At 54.5% G+C, this 17,158-nt stretch overlaps 1 protein-coding gene across 1 annotated transcript in view; it reads right to left on the bottom strand.

Moving 5' to 3' along the window:
• MYO18B (myosin XVIIIB) overlaps nucleotides 1–17,158 on the bottom strand; it is a gene marked incomplete at its 5' end in the record, with an annotated part of 56,414 nt that overhangs the window by 16,859 nt on the left and 22,397 nt on the right. Inside the window, 15 exons of the mRNA XM_083874185.1 lie at nucleotides 1,564–1,749; nucleotides 2,425–2,562; nucleotides 3,371–3,454; nucleotides 4,147–4,263; nucleotides 4,622–4,735; nucleotides 8,325–8,471; nucleotides 10,842–10,946; nucleotides 11,579–11,689; nucleotides 11,793–12,062; nucleotides 12,545–12,668; nucleotides 12,989–13,143; nucleotides 14,611–14,735; nucleotides 15,303–15,411; nucleotides 15,525–15,644; nucleotides 16,852–16,941. Coding sequence (XP_083730311.1) covers nucleotides 1,564–1,749; nucleotides 2,425–2,562; nucleotides 3,371–3,454; nucleotides 4,147–4,263; nucleotides 4,622–4,735; nucleotides 8,325–8,471; nucleotides 10,842–10,946; nucleotides 11,579–11,689; nucleotides 11,793–12,062; nucleotides 12,545–12,668; nucleotides 12,989–13,143; nucleotides 14,611–14,735; nucleotides 15,303–15,411; nucleotides 15,525–15,644; nucleotides 16,852–16,941 — 1,995 coding nt within the window. The remainder of the gene's footprint in view (nucleotides 1–1,563; nucleotides 1,750–2,424; nucleotides 2,563–3,370; nucleotides 3,455–4,146; nucleotides 4,264–4,621; nucleotides 4,736–8,324; nucleotides 8,472–10,841; nucleotides 10,947–11,578; nucleotides 11,690–11,792; nucleotides 12,063–12,544; nucleotides 12,669–12,988; nucleotides 13,144–14,610; nucleotides 14,736–15,302; nucleotides 15,412–15,524; nucleotides 15,645–16,851; nucleotides 16,942–17,158) is intronic.

Here is a 17,158-nt window from a genome sequence, read left to right as displayed (position 1 = left end):
AGAAGTTCCTGCACCTTCCTTCACTCATCACTCACATCCCCATATGAAACATTCAAAAAGCTTCTAAAAATAGAAGCACAACCCCAAAAACACAGCTAAAAGAGCCCACCCCTATCCCAACAGCCAGAGCATCCACGTTCCAAGCACTGCCCTTCCAGCAGAGCTGCAACACACACCCAATATCACAGCAACCACGGCTCCCTCAATCCCACAGGGAAAGCAGCAGGATCAGGGAGCCCAGAATGCCCAGGGCACCTCTCACTCCACCATCTCATGGCTCTGCAGAGCATCAGAGGCTGAGAGATCCAACCTCATTCCATGCCCAGGGGAGGCTGCTCTGGCAGGGCTCAGCCTGGCCGAGCAAGGACAAAGCCTGACCGTGGTGCAGGCAGAGGATTGGGAATCATTCACACCATTCCCCTCGGGAATGCTGGCAGCCTCGGGGCAGAATAAATCCTGAAATCTCCTTGATTGCTAACTAAAAGATTATTGATAAAATAACTGCTCCTAATTCAGCCCTGCTGCCAGCAGAACTGCAATATCTTTCAATTACTGCTCGGGAGCAAGGCTTTCCCTTGGATTACTGGATGAAACAACATGAAAAGAGACACTGAGAAAGGGCTGGAAAGTGAAGGTGAATCTATTTTTGCTGCTCTCTAGACCCAGCTGGGGCTCTGCTCACTCAGAGCAGGTTTAGCTGCTGGTTGGCACTGTCTGAGCTGCAGCCACGGGGGTGGTTTGGCAAAGCCAGGAGCTCCAGGAGGATCTGGTGCTTGGGCTGAGCCTGGCACACCCAGCCCTGGCACACCCAGGGCCCTGGCGCACCCAGCCCTGGCACACCCAGCCCTGGCACACCCAGTCCTGGCACACCCAGGGCCCTGGCACACCCAGCCCTGGCACACCCAGTCCTGGCACACCCAGGGCCCTGGCACACCCAGCCCTGGCACACCCAGCCCTGTGACCACCACTCAGCACTCGGGGGCTGCTGCAGGGCCAGGGCATTTCCCACCCTCTGTGGTTCTGCCTGACATGAGGAGAACCAGCATGAGGAGCTGCAGGGATGACCTGAGCAACTTGGAATCATAGATTCATCTAGGATGGAAATACCTCCAAGATCATCCAGTCCAACTGTTACCCCAGCACTGCCAATTCCAGCACTAAACCATGTCCCCGACTGCCACATCCACACGTGAACTGCATTTCTATGAGCAGGGCAGGCAAAGCCACCTCCTTCCCACAGAAAAAACATGGAGCAGAGTGACTGTCCAGTCTCCCAGAGCAGCCATGGAGAAAGGGAACATGAGGGTCCTCAAGGACAGCTTTGGTTCAGTGGTTTGGGGCTGCAGAAAAATACAAAGCAATTCCCTGTCCCTCCCAGAGGAGCAGCCCAGGACCCAGGGAGCACCTGCACAGGGAACAGCTCCATCCCCAAGCCATGAGCACACAAAGAACCACACAGAAAATGACTTTTCTGGGGCCCTCAGACCAACCCAGGAGTTATGAGGGACCCAACCCCGTGGCCATGGGACCACCCAAACCCCAGGAGGAGCACCCCCTCCTCACCAGCTCCATGCGCCGGCGGCTGGACTCCAGCTCCCTCTGCACCAGCTCGTCCATGTCAGCCTTCATCTCCTCCATCCTCCTCTGGTAGTACCTGGTGTTCTCCTTCTCCCGTGCCTCCGACTCGGCCGCCTTCTCCAGCTCCTCTCCCATCTGGATGATGCTGTCTCGCAGGCGCAGCACCAGCACCTGAGGTGTGAGGGGAAGGTGAGGGGTTGGAAAGCTCTCTCTGTGAGTACCAAGCCACTGCTGGCTGTCAGGAACCCTGTTGGGCGTTAGGTTTGTTCCCTTTTTACTCTAACCCCATAAATTACTAGGAGATTGAGTACTGGATGCTAAGGGTGTTTGACCAAAGCAAAGAGGTGGCAGAAAGTTCCTGCCCCTGCTTGCCGGGGACATCCTGCCACCAGCCTGGGACTCTCCACTGTTCCAGCTTGGTGCTCTGAGGGTCCTGCAGGGGCACCAAACTGCTCTGGGTTTTTGTGAAGCAAAGCCCTCAAGGTTCTTGGTACTGTTTTGTTATTAAGGCTGTAGTTGTTGTTTTTGTTTGCTTTGTTTTACATACTAGTAAAGAACTGCTATTCCTATCCCCCAAATCTTAGCCTGAAAGCCTCTAACTGCAAATCTATAATTGGGAAGGGGTGGGGGAATGGTTTACATTCTCCATTCCCAGGGAAACTCCAGCTTTCCCTGGCAGATATCCATCTTCCCAAACCAAGACAAACCCCCACACAGAGATGACAGCAGTGCCACCAACCACCTGGGCTGCCCCACCTGTCCCTCCCAGCCCTTCCCCAGGTGCTCCTTTCCCCACAGGTGGGCTTGGGGCACTGCCTGGCAGCAGCAGGGGTGAGCAGGGGGTACCTCGAAGCGTTTCATCTGCACGGCCTGGAAGTCCAGCTGGCTCTCCAGGTCCCGGATCCGCGCTTCCTGCCGGCTGACGATGGAGCGCTCGGCCGGGCTCTGCTCCAGCTGTGCTGCCCTGGCCTGAGCTGCCTGCAGCTGGGAGAGCAGGGGCAGCTCAGCATCCCCCAGCCCCTCTGCTGAACCCCCTCCCAAACCCCTCACACACTCTCCTGGCCCCTGAGGTGATGGGCACTCTGGCCAAGCATTGCTCTGGCTTCCCAAAGAATTCCCTGCTGCTAAAGCCACACAGAACAGGCCTGACACCAATGTGTGGCTTTGAATGGAGAACCTGCTGGCCAGAGGGACACGTGTCTGGAACTCCTTTGCTTTTCTCTTCTCACAGACTCTTTGAGGCGTAAAAATCCACGGTCTTTGTGGAAAACTGCCTGGACCGAGCTGTTTCCTCAGTTCTTACACTGAGATCTCCAAAGGAAACTGCCCTTTTAGTGATCCCAGCACAGCTCGGGTTCAGATTTGGAATTTGACCTAGAACTAGGGGAATTTGTCTCCTTTTATCCGACCTATCTCCAAAGCACCACCCGCTCTGCCTCAGAGGGAGCGAGTCCCGCTTCTGATTCTTGGGCAGCTTAGCCACGCTCCAATAAAGCACTTAAACTTAATGGGATTACTCATGTGTTTAAAATTAAATCCATCACTCCAGGACGGTTGGCACAGCCACAGAGGTGAGGGGGTGCAGCCCCTGCTGGTGCCCACCCCAGGGCAGCCCCATCCCAGCCATGGCAGTTCAGTAGGGGAGGAGGGAGAAGCCAAGCTGTGCATCCCAAGAATTCTGCCAGGAAAAGATTTCTCCAGCCTAAAGAGGTCCCACCCCTCAGCAGGAGTGGCACAGGCCGGGCAGGAATTACCTTCTCCTGCAGGAATTACCTTCTCCTGCAGGAATTACCTTCTCCTGCAGGCTCTGCTTTTCTTTCTTCACATCCTCCACCTGTGTCTGCAGCTCCCGGATCTGAGCAATGTCTGTGGCCGACTGCAGGAACAGAAAATTTGGAGTGGGAGCAGCAGGATCAGAACCAAGGGCTCGCAGCAGAGGGCTGGTTCCTGCCTGCATCTCCTGCCACTGGGACAGTGAGCTGCTCCTGGACTGCCCTGATGGAGCTTAATTCTCCCAACTCACTGCAGCTTCCCTAATTTTTGAAACAAGTATTTGTGGATCAGGACAGAAACCAGGTTGTCATCTCTGTCCTTCCAGACACAGGCTCCTGGATCCCTATCACCTCTGCAAGGGGCACCAGACTGTGAATTGTCAGCCTGGCCAGCCTGCCCCTCTCCCATGGGAGTTTTGGGGTCCCTCAGCTCCCAGGACAATCCTTTGGGAGAGCCTGACATAGTTTGGATATGGCACTGAAAGCCCCAGGGTTGTCTGGCAGCACTTTTTAACCTCTGCCTGAGAGAATGGTGAAAGGAAGAATAAAAATGTCCCAGAGGAGCAGCTGTAGGATTCCCCAAGTGTTGAAACTAAAGGCAAAACACCCTTGAAAGAAGACTCAAAACTGCAGGTGAGAGGAGCTGGCACACTGAGCCTTCCCTTCCTCATGGCAGCCTCTCTTCCTTGGGGTCTCCATCCCCCTGTGCACCCCCAGGAGCCACCACCTGCTCTGTGCCACCTGCAGGGCTTTCTGGGAGCCCTCCCAGGCTTGGAAATGCTGCCCCAGCTCCTACCTGGGCGATCAGAGCCTTGTGCTTTTCCATGAGCTCGTTCAGGTCTTCCTGGTCCTCATCGATGCGTTTCAGCAGGTCGGCTCTCTCATGCTGCAGCTGGAACAGCTGCTCATCCACCTGCAGGAGGATCCACAGGACCCATGGATCCCACAGGGAACCCACCAAATCCCCTCTGGGATGTGCTGCCAACAGCCTCCAACCCACTGGAGAGGCAGAGCAGGACCATGGGATGCTTCTCTCTTACAGGAATTTTGTCCACCCATTCAACCACCCAGGGGGTTGTTGTTTGCAAACAGCCCAGGGTGATTTAGTGAATATCCTTGGAGATTTAATACATTCTGGTGTAATTAACACACCGAGGTGAATTATTAAACCCTCTGGTAGTGGCTGATTTAGTGAAGCAGCTGCCAAACCCCCCAGGGTGGGGCTGTGCCCTCCCACCTGCCCTGCCCTGGCCACATCTCCAGGAACCCACCAGGGTCTTGCTTTTGCTGAGGGTCTCCAGCTCCGTGTGCAGGTTCTCCAGCTCCAGGGCCGCTGTCTGCTGGGATCTCTGGGCCTCTGCACACTTTGCTTCACTCTCTTCCAGCTGGGAAAAGTTGCAGGGGATCATCATTAAAGGAGTGAAAACCACATCCTGATGGTGCTGTCCCCGTGACACGTTTATTTCCACTTCCACAGAGCATTTTTTTCCTGCTCATGAACACAGAACCTCCACCTTTTAAACCCCTGCTGATCCTCAGCTTGTCTCTCCTGGTTTTACAGGGCAAAAAAAACCTTCCCTGGCACCTCCCAGCCCAGATCCCAACATCACCGACTGTCCTGATGAGTCCTGCAGCCTCGATGGAACATCCTCCCTCTTTCCCCGGGTGAGGCAGAGAGCTGGGATCATTAATTTGCAAAATTATGTGAATTACATGTAATTCCTGATTAGAGCGATTCATGATTCTGATTCGGGGGGGGGTTGCAAATGGGCTTTTCACCGTGGCGTAAATTGCATTTGCAAATACACGTGGAAGATCCCATTTATAAAGGGTAATTTGCTCTGGGGGTTTTACAGCTCAGACATTAAGATCACGACGATCTTCAATGGGCTGCAAACATCTGGAAGCTGCAGCATCATCCCGAAAAATCCCCCCCTTGTTGCCTGGGTGAAGGAGTTATCGTGGGCTGTACCTGAACATCCAGTTCCTTCCCCTGCTCGTCGGGGTTTTCTTTTTTTTCTTTACAAAAAAAAAAAAAAAAGAAAACTAAACCCCTCCGTTGGCTGCTCATTTCCTGTGCCTGGTGCTGGTTTCCCTGCGGAGTTCCCAGGAGCTCTGGGAAAAGCTGCACACCGTGTTTGAGAATTTTAGGCTGTTTTCTCAGGGTTTGCTTTCTTTTTTTATCTCTCTCCCTCAAAAAAAGGCAGGGAGAACAATGGAATGTTATAACTGGAGCAAACCTGGGCTTGCTTCCCTCCACTCTTTGGGGAGATTGAGACTTTGCACTAGAGAAGGAAGAACTTTCTTCCACCAGTTGAAGATGCTACTCAGATCAGCTCCGTGATTTTATGGCCGAGGACTTTCCCACCTGTCCAGCTGCATCCACAATCAGCCCTTGGAATGGCCTCTTCCCTGCCACAATTCCCACCAAACTCCTGACAGTTCAGCCAGACAGAAAAGCATCTCCAGGACCCTTCATTAAACATCAGCTTCCAATTCACTTCATGCAATGGAATTTTCCCACTTGGGAAGAATAAATTGAAATTCTCCCCCCCCAAAAATGCATAATGTATGAAGTGTGGAACAACATTAGTTTGCTGTGAACACCATCTGTTAAATACCTGCATAAAATGGATGCCTCAGCCTTATTAAGAAACAATGCTGCACTTCCAGCCATATGGATTTTGATTAACGGAAATGTAGCATTTTAGCAAAGTTTTTCTTCTCGTGCAGGTCCGTGGGCTGGTGGTAGGATGCATTGGCTTTTGAGAAAGTCGTCATGAATGCCATTAGAAATTGTTTCAGTTTAAAGGACAGAATAATCATGTGGCATTTTAAACACATGCAGAGTCTCAGTGTTGGTGGCACAGCAAAAAAAACCTCCACATTCCCAAAATCCAGGCTGTTTGCTCGTCACCAAACACAAGGGAAACAAGCACAGGCCCTGGAGTGAGGGAGGCAGGGATGGGCTGAATGGAATCACAGGGAGAGAGTCACCTCCTGCCTTGCTGTGGGGACTGGAGTGTGCAGGGAATAAGGATCCCAGAATCCCAGAGTCATCCAGGTTGGGAAAGACTTCCAAGGTCATTAAATCCAACCTGTGCCTGATCCTCACTCTCTCTCCAGCCCAGAGCACTGAGTGCCATGTCCAGGAATTCCTTGGACACCTCCAGGGATGGGGACTCCAAACTTCCCTGGGCAGCCCCTTCCAAGCCCTGACCACCCTTTCCATGAGGAAATTCCTCCTGAAGTCCAACCTGACCCTCCCCTGGCACAGTTTGATGGTTCCCTCTCCTCCTGTCCCTGTTCCCTGGGAGCAGAGCCTGAACTCCCCCGGCTGTCCCCTCCTGTCAGGGAGTTGTTGAGAGCCACAAGGTCCCCCCTGAGCCTCCTTTTCTCCAGGGTGAGCCTCTCCAGATCCCTCAACTGCTCTCCCCATGACTTTACTCCCTAGAGTAAAGAATTACTTCTCCACCTCTGTTCTCCAAGTGAACTGGGCATTATTCTGCAGAGAAATGGGTTTGGACACTTTGGGATGGCCACAGGATGGGCAGAGGAAGCACCTCAGTATCTATGCAGGTCTCTCAGATCAGCACATGGAAAGGACCTGAGGGCAGGGCCCTGCCACATTTCCCTCCCACCAGGGACTGGGAAAAATAAAAGGGGCAGTGCAACCTCTCCAGCCCCAAAGTGGGATTTGGAAAACATTGAGGGATTAATGAAGTGCAAAAACATGAGTGCAAAAAAATGGCCATTCCCACTACCTGTCCCTGCCCTGGACATCCAGGTAATGGACACAGGAAGGGCACGGACATGGGAATGGGCACAGACACCACTGGCTCCATCAGGCCCAGCTCAGCTTCCCCCTTTTCCTCAGCACAGGTGGGAACAGCTGCAGCTCACAGCTGTTATTTATGCACAGCGACCCTCCCAATTCTATTTGGATGTTGCTGGAATTGCTCCTGCCTCCAGATTCGTTCGTTTCCAGGAGAAATGTGCAGAACAGATTAATTCCTGAGCAGTTTCAGAGGACCATTTAGCTGAGCCCCTGCTGGGCACTTGGGAATGCACAGCCCACAAGGGGATGGACAGCACCAGGGTGCCCCTGTCCCGTGCCAGGGCACCCCACAGGACTAAGAGTGATGCCTTAAGTTTTAGTTTCCATGTTTTTCAGATTCTATGCTGCCATGTGTGTAGCTCTGATCCTCACATTAAGTGTCAGCCAGCTCTCTTCACAGAGCAGAGAGACAAAACAAATCCTTTTCCTGCTGAAGACCAAGGACAACTGTTACAAGTTTTCAGGCCTAAAAGCACAAATAACAGTGGACTGAAGAAAGAAAAAAAGAAGGATGGGACTTCATAACCTAAAGCTGTAATTGGACAATTAAACCCCAATATGCAGATGGACCAAAACTTATAAAAATGTGAGACCTCATGACTGGTTGTCCATTTTGTGGCCATTTTGGGTCCACATTGGGTGTAGCCCTGGCCAAGCTCTTGAACTGCCCAAAGTGTATAATAAATACCTACTTTATTCTCTTAGCACTGTCCAGCCTCTGTTCCAGGTCAGCCTTCCCAAGGCATCAAGAGCTCACCCTGAGGCCGGGGTTGTCCCCAGGGTGGTGGCATGAGCTGTCACAGACCTGGAGCTGCTCCCCAGGTCACTCAACACCGCTGAGCCCGGGGTTGTCTGCGCTCAAACCACGGCAATTCCCCCCCATCGATGGCAAATCCCCACCCCAGTCCCTCTCCCCGATGCTTTCATCATCCCTATGGCAACGCCACCCCAGCCCGACCGTAGGAGACACACACAGAAACGCACCAAACAGAAGGTAATTAACAAGGAAAAAAAAATAAGGGGGGAAAAAACACTCCTCCAGCGTTGGCTTAATTACAGGGAAGCGCTCCCTCCAAGGATGTTCTTGGCGGCGCCCGGGAATGTTCCCTGCAGCTCCCATCACGTCCCTCCCTCACCTGTTTGCGCAGGTTCTCCAGTTCCTGGGCGCTGCCTCCGGGCTCTGCCGGGGCCACCAGCAGCAGCTGAACATCGGCCAGGAGGGCACGGGTCCTGCGCAGGTCCCGCCGCAGCCGCTTCTCCACGTCGAAGTCGCGGTGGCCGATCTGGGATGGGGACAAAAGGGATGTCCTGTTGACCCCTGAAAGCTCCATCAGGCCCTGCCACCCCCATCCTAAAGGTGTTTTCCATGTAATTTAGGGATATTTTGGTCAACTACACCAGGGCGCTGAGTGCCATGGCGAGTTGTTCCTTGAAGACCTGAAGGGTGTTCCAAATTTTTTTTCCGCACCTGTTGTAATTCTCTAGGGAAATGGTTTCTCACTCCTGACCCCCTAGAGTTCCTTACCACTTAGAGTGACCCTTACTTCCTTCTCTGACCCCATTGGCTGTGGTCCAGCTATCTCTCCTCTGGGCTGGGAGGCTATAAATTGTCTCCTCTTCCTTGGTTCTATCTCTTTCCCCCCTGGAAATCCGAAGAATAAATGCCTGGGACAAAGGTCCTGGGGAAAGGGCCTCTTCTGAGATATCTCACCTTGTCTTTGGTATAATTCTCTCCAAATCCTCCTAATAACTGAGCTAGTTAAAAGCCCCCAGGAGGAGGGCAGGGGAGTGAATATATCACCCACCAAAGAGCTGTTCCTCTGAAAACATTCACCCATCTCTGGTCTCCGTCAGCCACATCCTCCCCAGTGACCGCCCCTGTGGCCAGAAGGACAGCCTGGCCACACAACTGCAAGGAGTTCCTTAAAAAATCCCACCCTCTATGCTACCCCCCTGGAGAGAGGGAGAGAGCAACCATGGTTACAGGGATGGAGGAATTAGAAAATCACCAAATAAACAGGGACATGGTTTCAGTGCTTGATTTCAGCATAACTGAAGTAGAAGAGCATTTTCTATTTAGGTTGTTTTCCACGGCTTTCATTTCAAACCTCTTCTTTCTCCTATTTTCCATTCACTGGCTAAAATCAGCTGTGTGGATTTGACCTTGTAGCCTGGTCTAGAGCTGGCTGGAATTTGCTGGAACAAAAAATCATTGGCATCTCCATCTCCTTGATTAGTTTTCTGGGTTGGCTGTTTTCTTCCCCTTTTTTAAAGAACTGTCCCCTGCAAACCAGAGGGTGTTTGCTGTCCTGCCATCCCTCCAGCTGCATCCTGGACACTGCTCACATCATTTTCCTGTTGCTCAGGGTCTGTCCACGACCACAGGGGATAAATTTGGTGCCATGGCTGGAAACAGCTGCCCCCTCCCATCACTCACTGCAGCCCAGGACTTTTAAGTGACAAAGCCAGGATTTGATTTAAGAGCTGCTGCCAAACTGTGGTTGTGTCTCAGCTGCACGGCCCCATCTCCCCTTCCCTTACACCAGGACTGCCCTTGGGGGGCTGGGGGCTGCCAGGGCAACACCTGGGGACTGTCCTGGAGGGAGAAGGGGCCTTTCCTCCTGAGCCCCCTCAGCTCCTGCTGCCTCCTCATCCATCTCAGCTCCCCTCCACCGAACAAGCAGGACATGTTGGACTGTTGTAATAATCCCCTGCTTTGATACAGCATTATTTCTTGTGACAGTTCCCAAAACATTTGCTAAGCCAGGAGCAGGAGGGTTGTGTTGGATAAGCCTGGTCAGACCATTTTGCATCTGCTTGAAATATGTCCCCCCATTCCTGTGCTGCAAAGATCCCAGATCCATCCCATTTAATGAACACACAGGACTGTGAGGGCTGGTGAAATGGTGAAATCCAGAGGACACAGGGCTCAGTTTCTGTGCCAGAGTGAGTGGGACAAGGACAGCATGAGGGTGGGCAGGAGGCATCAAGACAGACCCTCTGGGCTGAGCTCTGGGGTGTCCCAGGGTGCAGCACCACTGAGATGGTGACACTGAGCTGGTGTCACCCTCAGCCACCTCACTCAGTCACCAGAGCTCTGGGGTGGCCTCTGGGTGATGCCAAGGGATGCCCAAACTGATAAATGCTGCCCAAGGAGGCTGTGTCCAGCCCCTGACCTGCTGACTGAGCAGGAGAAAAACTGGATGTGAGTTTTTTCAGTTGCTGCCACAGACTCCTCAGAGAGGAAAAAAGGGATTTTTTTCACCAAATGTGCTTGGGATATAATTCCTCTGCAATGAGCAGGATTGGATAAACTGCTTTTCTAGGCAGCTGGATGCACTCCAGTGCTAGGCCTGGCTAGTTTGACTCTCATGAAACACCAGGAAAAAGTATTGCCTTTTTATCCCCTGCTTGGATAATTCTCCCATACAAAAGGGAACAGTTCCTCAGTGGGACCATGTGGCTCCTGTGTGACCCCTGCAGTCCCAAGACCTCCAGATCCCAGTGCCTGCTGTGGCTGGGTGGCATCTGGGAGAGATGAGGGACAGGACACCACGAGCAGCTGCTCTGGCTGCACTTGTTTACCCCCACTCCTGCTTTTAGGGCAGGGCACAGCCCACAAAGCAGCCCCTGGGAGGGCACTGTCCCCTTACCTGCTCACACAAGGTGCCAATGAGCCCTTCCAGGTCCTGCTTCTCGTGCAGCACCATCTGCTTCTGCTCGTGCTCCTGCTCCAGCTGCATCTCCAGCTGCCGGAGCTGTGTGGGACAAACCCAGTCAGGCTCAGGGCTCAGCCACCCTTCCAAGTCCCAGCAGGGCAGAGCCACTGCCACAGTGGGGATTTGGCATTCCCCAAGGTCTCTGCAGCCAGCACAGGGGACCAGGAATGGGCCATGCATCCTGGAGCACCTCACACCCCCCAGCAGTGCCAGTGCAGAGGAGAGGAGGCACTCCAGGGACCTGCAGGACACTGGGGACAGGATGGGCTGTTTGAAGCACACCCAGCCATGCCTAAAGGCTGCCCCTGCAGCTCTGGAATTTGTGTTTGCACCCACCAACCTCATGGCCTGGAGAAGAGGCTATTTTCTGCAAATCAAACATGAAACCCTGGAGTTGGTGCCCTTGGTGTGACTCTGCTGTTACTGGGAGCAGCAGGTCCATGTGCTGCATCACATGTGGCTCTCACACAGTCCCCAACAGCCCCTCCAGTGTGGCAGGAGCTCATCCCTGATCCCAAAGCCTGATCTGCACCCCCAGGCTGTGACTGAGGGTGATGGTGGCAAAGCAGCACCCTGGAACTTCCCTGGCAACACGGACCCCTGGAAGGGCTCCTGGGGACTTGGGGAGCTTTGGGGAGCACCCATCATTAACCCACCCAGCAAGGACCTACCCTCTTCTGGCAGGACTTCTGTGTGTCCTCCAGCTCCTCATCCTTGTCCTCCAGCTCCTTCTGGTGGATCTGCTTCATCCTCTCAATCTCCAGCTCCAGCCTCTCGTGGAGCTGAAACACCCAGAGGTGAGGCACAGCCCCAAGAGGATGAGGATGGTGTTGGCCTGGGCTCGACGTGCCCAGTGGGGACAGACACCCCCCAGCCCCACATTACCTGCTCCAGGTGATCCACAGCAGCTGTTTGCCTCTCCAGCTCCTTTTTCTGGTCGGCAGCACTGCCCTCCAGGTCCCAGAGCTTCTTCTTGAGCACAGGCACCGTGTCTGTGGCCCCAGGGCTGCTGAGCTCCTGCACTCGGCCAGCCAGCACGGCCACCTGCTGCTCCAGCCTGGCCACCTCGGCCTCCTTGTGCTGGGCAGAGCAGGGGTCAGAGCCAGGACACTCACACCCCACTCTCAGAACCCACAAAGGCATCATCCCAACCCCCTGGAGAAGCAGCAGGGGTTGGGCAGCCCCAGCCCCACATTGAGAGCCCCATCCCCACCTTTCCCTCTTCACCTTCCCACTCCCCTGGGGTGTCTCCCGTGGGTTCCCTGCAGCCCTAGGGGTTCCCCCACCCCATCGGCCATACTCCTGCCACCACAGTGGAATTTCATGCAGCACCATCCCATGGGGGACGGACCAGCACCTTTCTCAAGGTGGGATTGGGGGTAGGGATGTGAGGAGGAGCACAAGTGACCCCAGTGAAAATGGGGGTGCCCCTGATTAATTGGATCATGGGATGGGGATCACTTATATGTAGCAACAGCCCTTCCTCTGGAAGGAGAAAGTTATTTAAACACATTGAACTGTGCTAAGAGAAATTGGAATCAAGTTTCCTGATTGCTCTAATTGGAAAGGTAATGGCTTTGTTCCCAGAGCTGCTCCCAAAACTGGGCACAACACAGCAAAGCAGGGTCTCCTCTCACCTCCAGGCTCTGCTGAAGTTTGCCCATCTCCCACCGGATGCTCGTGTTCTCCTGGGACAACTTTTCCCGGAGGCTCTTCTCGAAGGCAGATTGCCCCAGGGCCTGGGCTAACTGCAGGTCAAACCTGCAGGGGAACACAGCAAGGTCAGGCTGGACCGGGCTTGGAGCAATCTGGGATAGTGGAAGAAGAATATCCCCCCTCCATGGCAAGGGATTGAACTGGATGAGCTTTAAGTTCCCTTCCAACCTAAAATAGTCTGGGATCAGACCACAGCATCAGTCACACAGCAACGGGAAGGAAAAATAACCCCCAGCAGCTGAAACAGATGAAAACATCCCCATCCATGCAGCATCTCCTCACCCACCCCAACCCTCCTCACTCCCTGGCTCCTACTCCACCACCCCCAGCCCCTCCCCATGCTCCCCCCCCGTCCCCAGCCTTACTTCTTCTGCCTCTTCTCCAGCTCGTGGCTGCGGCTCTGCTGGTTCTCGGCCAGCACCCGGGTGTCCTCCAGCTCACAGAGCAGGCGGTGGCAGCGCCGCCGCAGCCGCTGCGCCCCGTCCCGCGCCGCCTGGCACGCTGCCTGTGCCTCACCCAGCTGTGGGAGGGGGGCACGGAGCCTGTGGAGCTCAGGGAGGGACACAAAGACCCCCTGGACCCCACAAAAGATGCACCCCAGCACATGCACCCCATGGAGGAGGGATCTCATAGACCCCACAGATCCCAGAGCACAAGCACCTTACAGAGGAGGGACACGGACCCCACACAGGAGGGACCCCATGGCCCATACACCCCATAGAGGAGGGACACATGGACTCATGGACCCCACACAGATGGGACCCCATGGCACACGCACCCCACAAAGGAGGGACACATGGACCCCACACAGGAGGACCCCATGGCACACGCACCCCACAAAGGAGGGACACATGGACCCCACACAGGAGGACCCCATGGCACGTGTACCCCACAAAGGAGGGACACATGGACCCATAGACCCCATACAGGAGGGCAGGAGGGACCTCATGGCACATGCACATCACAAAGGAGGGATACATGGACCCATGGGCCCCACACAGGAGGGATCCCATGGCCCACACACCCCATAGAGGAGGGGCAGATGGACTCCACACACCCCACAGAGAAGGAATCCCACTGATCCCACAGCACACACACCCTTGGATAAAACCCCCACCAGGACTTGACCTCCCTTCAGTCCCCAGGGTAGGTTCACCCAGCGATTTTTTACTAAATAAGGACAACCTTATTTAGGTGCTGTGACCCCTCCAGCTCCAGGCACCCCCTGAGTGCCTGCAGCATCCCCAGCCCCTCCTGCTGAGTCAGGATCCCAATCCCTTTTCTCTGCAAAAAGCAGCGTCTGGACTGGAATCCCCGAGGATTCACGTTGTGTTTGGGACAGACACTCAGAGCTCTCCCACGCCAGGGAATGGAGTCATTAAGGAATGACTTTAAATAAGCAAAATCTTGCATTAATGAAGCCTGTAATCCCAAACTAACGGAGAGCAAATGGGCTGCTTCGTTTTACCCAAGCTCCTAAGACTCAGCTTCTTTCTTATTACTATTTAATGTACCATGAGAGAGCTTTATTTCTTTGTTTTATCCTTATGGGAAGTGACCTGGCTCCCAGGCACTGCACAGGGAATCACGTTGGCTTTTTCTCTCCTCAGGGCAAAGCTCAGGAGCTGCCAGCTCTTTCCACCAGTATCTCTTCGTGTGACAGATGGGGAGAGCACAGCCCTGTACAGCTCCTAAAGCCAGAGCACCACCAAGACCCACCACCAAAAACCCCCTGCCCACAGCTCCTCACCCTCTGCCCACGCTCCCACTGGACCAAGGTGGAATTTTGCTATGCAAAAGTGATTTTTGGAGCTCAAACCAGAGTAGAAAATACTTGGTTTTCCCTGGTCAGTGGGAGCAGCAGCAAGAAGCAGATGCAAAGCTGAGCCTCAGCCCTGCAAAGCTCTGGGAGCAGGGAGAGGAATAGCCCCAGAATAGCCCTGCAGCCTTGGGTGTTCCTGTCCCCTCCTGGGCTGGCAGCACTTGCCTTTTGCTCCAGCCCTGTCCTGGTGCCCAGCTCCGCCTCCAGCCGCTCCTCCAGCTGCGCCAGCCGCTTCCGCAGGAAAACGATCTCGGTCTGGGCACAGTCAAACCTCACCTGCCACTCGTCCTCTGCCAACGAGAGACACCCAGGGGTGCAGGGTGGGTGCTGGGGCCTGACCAGTCCCCATGGCGCTGCTGGGGTCAGGGAGGGGGATGCACAAGGCACTGAGATCAGCACAGAGCTCACAGGGCACTGCTCTGCTTTGTGTGCCCAGGACTGCCCCACTCACATAGAACATGTGCCCTGCCTCAAGCACATGAATGTGTGCCCATCCCATCCCATCCCATCCCATCCCATCCCATCCCATCCCATCCCATCCCATCCCATCCCACCCCTCAGTAGCCTCCTCTTCACTCCACACATGTTTCAGACACACACCCTGTGGTGCTGGGGCTGTCAGGCAGGGCCAGCACCACCCTGGGGCACAGCACCACCAGCCCCATGCCAGAGCCAGAGTTGTGTGACCGAGCTGTCACTGCCAGCTCCCACTGGATGAGCAGTGTATGTTGATAGAACACTCTGGAGTGGCCAGGGGCTGGACAATAGCACTGACAAACCTCTGCCCTCTTCTCTGTGGCCCCACAGGTCAGGCTGGATGCCCAGAGCATGCACTGCCTCAGGAGGGACATCCCTACCTCCTCCAGAGCCGCTTATCTTCATCTCACGCAGCTGAACCAGCTGCTGAGCCTCTTCCAGCTGCTTCTCCACCGCCTCCAGTTTCTTCTGCACTTGGTCGTGTTTGCTCTGGGGAAGGGAGGAAGGGAGCAGCTCTACCCAGCTCTGGGGCACTCAGGAGGGCTGTGTCAGGGGAGATGGCACAGCCACTGTCACCGCAGAGGGGCTCAGGGCTGTGGTACCTGCAGCTCCTGCAGCTCGCGGGTGCCCCGCAGCCGCTCCGCCCGCTCCCCATCCAGGGCCTGGCAGGTGACATCGCCCTTGTACCGCTCATCCGACAGCTCCGTGGTCAGGTCGATGATCTGGGGGAGCAGGGGGTCAGCCTGGGCATGGCTGGGGGTGGTTCTGCCACCCCACATCCATCCAGAGTCCTGACAGGGCTTGGGAGTGCACAGCAGCAGTGACCAGGCTCCCAGCCCCTGCCATGCTGCCGGCACTGCGCTGCAGGCAGGGCTCATCACAGCTCTCCATTGTCCTACTTTATTACATTAAATTTAACTTTGAAACCAGGAGCGGATGAATGAAGGGGAGAATTATTAATCCAGAAAATCGATTCCATTTTGCACAGAGCAGACGGGCACATGGTCCTTCCTCCAGTCCAGCAAGGGGCTGAAGAGGCAGCAGGGCCACGGGAAAACACAACATTCCAACAGTCCTTTCCTGTGTCTAACAGCATTTTAAGGCACCTCACATTGTGCAGGCACCAGCTCCTTAGGGAGTCCCACAAGTTTAACCCAGGAAGGAAATCCCACAGGATTTCTCTCTCTGGAGAGACAGTGTTTTCTTAGGTCTGCCCTGAGGCAGTTGCCTTGTTCAGCATTCCCAAAGAGCTTAAACTAAATCATCTTTACCCCCTTCCCAGTGATGAGAAGGGTCCTGGCCTTGGGGGCTGTTGGTTCCATCAGGCAGAGCTCCAGCCTAGACCCAGCCCAGCCCTGCTGCAGCCAAGGGAGCTGGGAAAACCCAGGATATTTATAGAAACCTTGGGAGCTCCTTCTCCTCATGATGCTTGGCAAAATCCCAGGCACAATCACAAGGAGCTGCGCATCCGAGAGCAGAACCCACAGAGGACCAGCAGCCAGCTGGGAACATGGAATCCCACAATGGTTTGGGTTGGACAGAACCTTAAACTCATCCAGCTCCCAGCCATGGGCAGGGACACTTTCCACTATCCCAGGAAAGCTCCCAGCCCCATCCAATCTGGCCTTGGATACTTTCAGGGATGGGGCAGCCACAGCTTCTCTGGGCAGCCTGGAGTGATGCCAGCCTGGAATTCTGCAGCTGGACACTGCAGCCTGTCCAGAGTCCTGTCCAGAGGACCATCCCTGGAGCTGCCCCAGCCCATGGCTCCTCCTGCTCTGATGGAGCTGCTGCTCCTGTTCATCCCCATCAGCTCCTTTCCCAACCTGGCTGAACAGGGCTGTGTCAGAGGTTTTGGGCTCTGTATGAGATATTTTGGGGTCTGTACGAGATATTTTGGGGTCTGTACCAGAGGTTTTGGGGCTGTACCTTGCTCTCCAGACTCTCTGTATTCTGTCTGAGCTCGCTGCACGCCTGCTCGGATTTTTCCAGCTTCCTTCTCAGCGCCGCCAGCTCCTCCTAGGGAAGATTGGAAAAAAACACACACAGAGAGTTCCAGCCTCCTCGGTTTATTTATGAAAACCTTGTTTTCTGTTCAAAATAAGTGGAAGAGACACAGCTGCCTTATTAATAAAATTTACCAGGCAACTTTGAAGGCTGCTCACTGCAAATTGCCGGGACTACAGCTCCTGACATGAATTCCATCGGAGGGAATGTCAGCTTTGGTGTGTGTAGA

This window comes from Zosterops lateralis (assembly GCF_965231275.1).
Source record: "Zosterops lateralis genome assembly, chromosome: 17".
In the NCBI taxonomy this organism is placed as follows: Eukaryota; Metazoa; Chordata; class Aves; order Passeriformes; family Zosteropidae; genus Zosterops; species Zosterops lateralis.
This window is presented reverse-complemented; position numbering and strand designations above follow the sequence as displayed.